This window comes from Mesoplodon bidens (genome assembly GCF_964165515.1).
Source record: "Mesoplodon bidens genome assembly, chromosome: 13".
Lineage (NCBI taxonomy): Eukaryota > Metazoa > Chordata > Mammalia > Artiodactyla > Ziphiidae > Mesoplodon > Mesoplodon bidens.
Genome location: NC_138169.1, coordinates 65,820,191 through 65,828,788, shown reverse-complemented (window position 1 = coordinate 65,828,788; position 8,598 = coordinate 65,820,191). Strand labels below are relative to the sequence as shown.

At 46.0% G+C, this 8,598-nt stretch overlaps 1 protein-coding gene across 1 annotated transcript; it reads right to left on the bottom strand.

The window, feature by feature from the left end:
• Positions 1-252: 252 nt before the first annotated feature.
• On the bottom strand, positions 253-1,175 carry LOC308626980 (A-kinase-interacting protein 1-like). Its single transcript, XM_081252587.1, has one exon. The coding sequence runs from the start codon at positions 961-963 to the stop codon at positions 340-342; it is 624 nt and encodes a 207-aa protein (XP_081108713.1). The 5' UTR covers positions 964-1,175; the 3' UTR covers positions 253-339.
• Between the last annotated feature and the right edge of the window lie 7,423 nt (positions 1,176-8,598).

Sequence of the window (8,598 nt, the reverse complement as noted above, 5' to 3'; positions counted from 1 at the left end):
TCAATGAGAACTTTATTGATCAGCACAGATCAATCTTTTTTTTTTCCAAATTTCTCACTTTACTATCATAATTAACCTTTACTTGGAAAGCAAGCAGTAAAAACTATTCAGACAGCATCATTACACTATGACTTCAGGCAGAAGAGGGTGAGGGGACTTTCAAGTTAAAATAGGCACTGAAAGAGACAAACTCCAGTTCCTAGGAAAGCTGACCCTCTACAGTCAGTCAGCATTAAAAGCAGGATTAATGTGTAAATTTTAAGAGGACATATGGTAGCTTTATTCTTCTTGATACTTAAAAAACAAACAAGAAAAAGGTGCTATCTGCGATGGTCAACGTCATATGGGGAAGACCAAGTCCACACTTTGTCCTGAATCAACTGCTACCACGTGAGTCTTCTTGGTCAAGTCATTTACACCCACAGTGATGGAATAGGTCCCTGGATATACTTCTATGTAGAGGTCCTTAGAGATGTTCTCAGCAGGCTGGGATGCCTCTAGTGCACACTCTGACGCCTGACGGATGCCTCCAACACGAAGGGGGGTGTCTTTTCTCTGACCATTCCCAGTGTCCGAGCACAAGTGCAGCTTCGACTTCCCTCTGTGATAACGATACACGTGGGTTGCCCCTCCTTCCTCTGGCACAGATGAATAATATTTCCCACACTGACTTGAAGTATAGTCCATGAATTCAGCCATTGTTCTGAAGGAAGCACTGAGGGTTGGGTGTCTTTCTTCTCTCTCTCCTGGGCCAAGGCGATGGGGGCCGGCTGCCGGCCCTCTTTCTCTGTAGGGCCGCTCCCGGGAAATGACCCCCACGCTGCCTTTGGGAAGCTCCACCGAATGCCAGTCCACCGCCCTCCTTTTGGCCCGCTCCAGAACTTCTTGACCCAGCCTAGCCGAGCGTTGCAGGGAACGTCGGTCCACCCCGTTCAGAGCCGCGGCCGCCAAACAGTTCTCCATGCCTCCCTGCGAGGGCACATACACACAAACACCGGCGGGTTAGCGGGCCTCCGGGACCCCGCTCCAGCTCGGGGTCGGACCCAGGGCCTCGACCTCCCCGGCGACCGCCACCCCCCGGCTCCGCCCAACGCGCTCTCCAGCGGGCTCGGTGTCAGGGGCGAAGGCATGCGCGCGGAGGCCCTCCATTTCCGTCTCCCCCTCCCTCGCTAGGAAGCCCTCCAGCACAGATCAATCTTAAGTGAAAAACAAAGGCTGCAAATTTTATCTACAGTATGATTTAGTAAATCTTAAAAAGAAACAAAACAATCTAACATATTGTTTATGGCCACATTCATATACGTAGTAAAAATATAAAAACATGCAATTTCAGGTGAGTGATTAACCTGAAGGGAGAGAGCAAGAAGGGATGAGAGTCTCAGCCTTTAATATTTTATCACCTACAAAAGGAGAGAATTCTGAAGCAAGTAGGCAAAATATCACACGTTTGTTCAAGTGAGCGGGATATATGGAGGTCAATCCTATTTTTCTGTACTTTGCTGTATTCTTGAAATATTTCATAATTTAAGAATCTAAAATTAAATTAAGTTGATAAAAGTCAGATTCCTTTGTGATACATACTTTGACCAACCAAATCCCTAATACACAACAATTTACAAATCCAGGCATGTGCCTACTTACTGAAGCACCAGGCAGTGCCAAAAGATTTCAGTAAGAGGAAATAATTGCAATAGGATGATTTGGGCAACAAAAACCTCACACCACACCACATGACGTGCACATGCATGGGTGGGTACACACACACACACACACACACACACTCACATACAGACCAAACAACCAGCTGTAGAGCGCTAAATGAAAAATCTAGAGTGCCCACAGTAGGACAACAACAGAGTAGAAATGGAATGTCCTCTCTTTTTTATTAAGAAAAGAACCAATTAGGTCACTGCTTGAAAGCAAAATTTCTGCTAATGACAGCCAGTGCAAGTAAGCCTGTTACCCAGAGGCTGGTAACAATGCAGGAAGAGCAGTGAAGAATGCTGATTTCTCATCATCTGGCCTAAGAGGGCCTCGGGGAGAGCCAGGCTCTCAAGGAGGGTGAGCCAGGAAGCGGGGGAGCCGGTGGCCACCTGCCCAAGATTCCAGCAACTCACAGAGGGAATTTTGCCAAGGCCTCTAGTGCACGGAATCCTTAAAAAGTTTCCAGACCAACTGCTCACCTACTGCAGAAATCTCTTTTACAGCACCCTGTCAAACCTCTGCTTAAACACTTCCAGAGTTGGGGCCCCACTCTTTTCTGAGGCAGCCAGTTCCATTATTGGACCATTTTGGTTGTTGGAAGAGTCTTATAGTTTTGAACAGAAATAATCAAAACTAAAGCAGGAGGCATAATAGTACAATCACAGTGTGTAGAATGTGTATGGGTTATCTGTGTGTGTGTGTGTGGTGGGGGGTGGTTTGGGAGATCACACACCAAAATATAAAATGTTAACACTCTTGGGGAATTCCCTGGTGGTCCAGTGTTTAGGACTCCACGCTTTCACTGTTATGGCCTGGGTTCAATCCCCGGTCGGGGAACTAAGATCCCACAAGCCATGCCACGTGGCCAAAAAAATAAAATAAAATATTACAAAATATTAACACTATAATTAAACTCTCCAAGCATTGGAATTACTTGGTGATTTTTATTTTATTTATTTATTTGTCTGTATTTTCTAAAATGAACAAGTTTCACTCTGGTAAAGTGGGAAGAGGTACTATTACATATATTTTAAGTTTGCTGGGGAGATACAGTTCTCACCGAGGTGAAATAAACCCTTTCCTGTCTTGTGTCCATTGGTCTCAGTTCTCTTGGATCCACTCTCAGGGAGGGAAATGGATCCAGGCTGGGCCAGCTGGAAAGAGGCCAGGTCAAAACTTGCAGTGTGGCTGGTTCACACTGGACCCATGCCACCCAGTCTGAAGAGAATGAAGCTTTCCGGAAGCTCTGGTAAATTTAAGCATGTTCACACTTGAGATCAGTGAGTTGGGAAAACCAGTTTCCTCTCAGGAAAGGAGGCTGTACTCAGCCCTCACCTTCCAGAAATGCAATGATTTTAAAGTTAGTCCAGCTAAAGACAGGTTAATGGAGGAACGTTTTGGTCTGAGCACTCCTGGAGAAGAAGATAATAATGCCTGGCCTTCATACAGCACGTTGAGAGAAAACGTTTCTCAAGCATCATCTTAATTGACCCTAACCCGAATACCCTCCTCTCCTACCACCGCAACCAACACATATTGTATCCAAAATATTGTGTGTCTATGCATATGTCCACTTTCCCGGGATGAAGGGCCCAAGCTTTCGTCCGATTCTCCAAGGAGTTTGTTTATCCCAGAAGATTTAGGACCACGGGGATGATGGATGGAGCCCAGAGCTGGTTTTTCAGAGGGCCAGCTCTGATTCCTCATTCATTATAAGAAGAGTCGGGCTCATGATTTCTGCAACCCTTTCCAGCTCTAACTTCACGCTGTCCAGTCCCTTGGGAGCCGGAACTTATTCCCAGAGCCTGGAGGTAACCCCATCTTCACTGTCTATCAGGGCCTCCCACGGGACCGCTTTGGAGCAGTAAGGACATCTGCCTGCCTGGTGACAGGATCTGCAGCCAACAAAACCCTCTGTCAGGCAGGAGGATTGTGCAGCCTGTCTGGCTGCAATTCATTCTGCTCTGTCGCTTTGACTTCAGCCAAGTGCCAGGAGAAATTTGAATCTGAATGCTGCTCCCTCTGAAATAAGCTTAGAAAAATATACAGGCTCTCTTCAACAGAGAGCAAGCCTGGCTGAATCTGAAGAACCCCGTTTGGGGTGGGATAAAGGCACACAGGCAGACACTGTCCAATTGAGCCCAGTCTCAGGAAACCAGATGGAAATTAACTTCTTCCTGGAAGGAGAGCTTGAGCCTGCAGGAGAGGGAGTGGCTTTACTTAGAAATGTCGATGAAGGCAGGGCGTGACCTGGAGGGATGGGTTTATGTCAGAAAACCTTTACTGAGTTCACCTGAAGGATGCACTGGAGAAATCACGGGGGTTAGTAGGGAAAGGGGCTACTTCAAATGTAAGGATGTGTAAGGATATTTGTTGCAACATGGTTTGCAATAGCAGCAGATGGAGACAACGTACATGTGCATCTCTAGGAGACCAGGTAAATGCACTATGGAATACTATCTGGCCATTAAAAAGAATGCTGGGCTTCCCTGGTGGCGCAGTGGTTGAGAGTCTGCCTGCCAATGCAGGGGACACGGGTTCGTGCCCCGGTCCGGGAAGATCCCACATGCCGCGGAGCGGCTGGGCCTGTGAGCCATGGCCGCTGGGCCTGCGCGTCCGGAGCCTGTGCTCCGCAACGGGAGAGGCCACAACAGTGAGAGGCCCGCATACCGGAAAAAAAAAAAAAAAAAAAAAAAGAATGCTGTAGGTCAGTGCAGGCTGGTATAGAAAAACTCCTACTTTCTTGTTAAGTGAAGGAAAAAAACAAGGTATAGCCTGTGAGGTGTGTACAGAACCTAACTCTTTATGGGAATATGCTTCTATACTTATATAATATCTCTGAAAGAATTCCCAAGAAACAGGTTAAGAGTGGAAAGCAGACTCACTGTTTACTAGATACTTTTCTAGACCTTTCAAATTGTTTACCATGTGCCTGTATCAAGAAAAAAGAAAAAGCAGCAGCAGCAGCCACTTCCCTTCAAAATCAGCTCTGCCATGGAATCATCCTCCCTTCCCAGGAGTAGTGGTTAATTTTATGTGTCAGCTGGCTGAGCCAAGGTACCCAGAGACTTGGTTATTCTAGATGTTTCTGTGAAGGTATTTTTTAGGTGAGATTAGCATTTAAATCAGTAGGCTTTGGGACTTCTCCAGTCATCCAGTGGCTAAGACTCTGCGCTCCCAATGCAGGGGGCCCAGGTTTGATCCCTGGTCAGGGAACTAGATTCTACGTGCCACAACTGAAGATCCCGCATGCCACAACTAAGACCCAGTGCAGCCAAATAAATAAATAAATATTTTTAAAATAAATAAATAAATCAGTAGACTTTGAGTAAAACAGGTGACCTTCCATAATGTGGGTGGGCCTCATCCAAACAGGTGAAGACCCTAAGAGGAAAAAAAGACTGAGGTCCCTGGAAAAAGAGTCAATTCTGCCAACAGATTGCCTTTGGACTCAAACTGCAACTTTTCCCAAGGTCACCAGCCTGTCGGCCCATGCAGCAGATTTTGGACTTGTCAGCTTTCACAATCACAAGAGCCAATTCTTTAAAATAAACCTCTCTCCCCCCCCCTCTCTCTCTCTCTCTCCGCAGGCTCCACATCCGTAGATTCAACTAACCACAGATCAAAAATATTTGAGGGACTTCCCTGGCAGTCCAGTGGTTAAGACTCTGCAGTTCTGATGCAGGGGCCATGGGTTCAATCCCTGGTTGGGGAATAAGATCCCACAAGCCAAACGGCACGGCCAAAATATTAAAAAAAATTTTTTTTGAAAAAGAAAAAATCCAAAAGAGTTCCAAAAAGCAAAAACTGAAACGTGTCATGTGTCAGCAACTACTTACATAATATTTATATTTAATTTACCACTATTTACACAGCATTTACTTTGGGTTTTAAAAAAAATTTTATTGGAGTATGATTGATCTACAATGTTGTGTTAGTTTCAGATGTACAGCATATACTTTATATTAGGTATTATAAGTAATCTAGAGATGACTTAAAGTATACAGGAGCATATGTGTAGGTTGTATGCAAATACCACATCATTTTGTATAAGGGACCTGAGCATCCTCCAATTTTGGTATCCACAGGGGTCCTGGAACCAATCCCATGTGGATACTGAGGGACTACTGTATGGTAGGTTCTGTTTCTCTGGAGGACCCTGACTTGAGGGTCTGAGGGGATCTCTGAGCCCAGACTCCTGGAACGGCAGAGGTGAGGGGACCTTTGTTGCCTGCTGGGGAAAGGGCCAGTGTGAGAATCACTTGGTGGGGGATGGCCACTGACCTCACTCTAGGAGGAAGGCAGCCTAGCCCGTCCTCCACCAGCATGTGGGGCAAACCCTGCTGTGATCCTCCCACGGACACTTTGGATACTCCCTGAGCATTAGCTGATTGGTTCCTTTGTGTCCTCCTGGGCCTTCCTCACGATGTGGCTTTCTTTTCTTTTTCCTGCCCCACTCGCCAAGTCTTTTCTCTTCCATGTCTTCTTTGTGAGCAAGGTTACACCAACAAGGCAAAAATAAAGATGTTGCCAGGTTGCCGTTTCCTCCCCACTGTGATCCTATTTGCCTCAGTTCAGTTTCTGGTTTTGGCCTCTGAGGCCAGCAAGTTCTGCTGAGCGGAAAAGACAGTCAATCAGCCAGTTACTTTGTCTCAGAAGAACCAAGAAATAAGTTTAACCATTTTCCTCCCGCTTTTGTTGTTTGACCAAATAAGACAAGGCAATTCAAGTCAAGATGATTGAAAATGACATGTATAGATATTCTCTTTTTTTCTCCTTTCCCAACTCATGACACACTGCGTTATTCATTCCAACTGTGTTATTCAGTCTTCATTCCACCATGAAAAGGGGCATAAAATGATCTCAAACCTCAGGTCCTTGCATTGGGTGGTCCCTTTAAAATAAGTCTCCCTCCATGGATCCCAGCTTCAATTAAGCAGTCAATCCACAAAGACTAAACCAGTTATGATTAAGGCATTACATTAGGCATTGAAAGGATTCAAAGGAGCAGAAAAAGAGCTTATGTACCAGAGGAGTAGATAAAGCACACACATAAATAGATCATAAATTAACTAAGCAGTATAGGGTTAAATAAATGACAAATGAGATCAGTCACTGTGGGCTAGAAGGCTCTGAAGGCTCTGGCCTGGGCACCGATGATGGACAGAAGTCAAGAAATAATCCTGTTCTAACTTCCATGATGTCATTTAATCCCTACAGCTGCCCAGCAGGGGAGGTGGTTCCAGCAGGCCTTCCCACTGTCCAGGTGGGTTCAGTTTGAGTAAATAAATATTTCCTGCCACATATCAGGAATGAATGTTCAAAGAAGCCAAGAGCTTTGAGCAATATTACCCCGCACATCAGTGCTAGAATCAGGGCTGGAGCAAGATTCCCCAGCACCCTCCTTGGTGCTCTGTTGACCAGATAAGAAAAATAGACAAGGCTGTCCAAGCAAGAGAGGGCATCAACAGACACAAAGGCCCAGAGACAAGGGGAGCGTGAACAAGCCAGGCTGGCTGGCACAGGGGGAAGAAAGCAGAGAAAGTGGGGGTCCATTCCCATTCCGCCTGGGGCACACACACACACACACACACACACACACACACTCCTTGTTTTCCTCAAATTATACTCCTGCCCGAGAGAGTATGAACAAGTGAAGAATTAATCATGCATCAGCTGAATCAGGATTCAAAAGGATAGCTTTGACCGATAGGCCCTTGCCTGCCATAGGAATCCAGCTACAAATCCTTTCAGCAGGATTAACATGATATAAAAGCTTCCACACTTGGGTCTTTCTGACTTTCTGTCAGAAACTGTCAGAGGAAGTAGTAGCAATTCTATTCAACAAAATAAATAAATAAACGAAAAGAGCTTTATTATCTATGCAAAATTATGCGCATTGTCCCCAAACTGATAAACTTTGGCACAATTACAGGTACACACAAAAGAATTATCAGCGAGACAAGGAATTTGCACAAGGGGCAGTAAATAGTGGGGTGAGGTGTTTACTTCAGCTCATTGGTCTGGAGCTTCCAAATGGACAAGACTCTGCCATCAGGTGACCAGCTTGGATACACTGTAACTGGAAACTGTTACAACCCCAGCTGATGTGGGCAGGAAAGAATTGAGCGTGACCCGCCAAGAGACACGGACGGTGGCCTCCACTTTGTCTCCCCTGGTGGGTCCAGTCTCCTTATCTGCACAGTCAGGATAATAAAACTCAAAGAAAAGTTTCCATGAAGCACTCAGAGGGCACGTCCACGTGGGAACAACCACTGACATCATCCTGACTTTTACTCCCAGGCAGACTGTCAGTGTGAGAAGGGGGACCCATCTGGGGGCCTCTTCAGCAGAACTTCAGTCCTGGATGGGTTCACAAGCAGAGTGAAACTTAACTTCCTCCAGGATATTTCCTCCACCTGGCTGCTGGACTCCGCAGCTTCCCCCTTTGATAACCTCTGAGAAATACAGACTCTCTACTTCTGAGATCTTAAACCCTCCCCAGCAGATCCCCATCCAGTGGTGGAATCCCCTCCGGTGCCCTGGACTGGGTTCATCCTGCCATGGATGCTGGTTGGACCCAGGTGATGAAGGGAACAGGCCACTTCAGAAGGTAGCCTGCTCATTCTCTTTAGGTCACTGTAAATGTTAGAAGTCCTTTATTTGAGGTTAAATCTATTCCTGATAATGCCCAGTATTGATTTTAGTTCTATCTATGCCCTCATCCATGTGGTGACCCAAGTTCCAGAAGACTGTCAGTATGAATCTCACCTCTGAGTCTTCTCTGATCCGGGCCAAACACCCCCAAGTTACCTTAGTGTAACACAATGAGTATGAGCTTTAAATCTACAGGCCACGTTTGGAATCCCTTCTCTACTACTTTTTACCTGAGCG

What these genes read in the sequence shown, in the direction of transcription:
- LOC308626980 (XM_081252587.1), bottom strand. Translation starts at nt 963, where the DNA reads ATGGAGAACTGTTTGGCGGCCGCGGCTCTGAACGGGGTGGACCGACGT.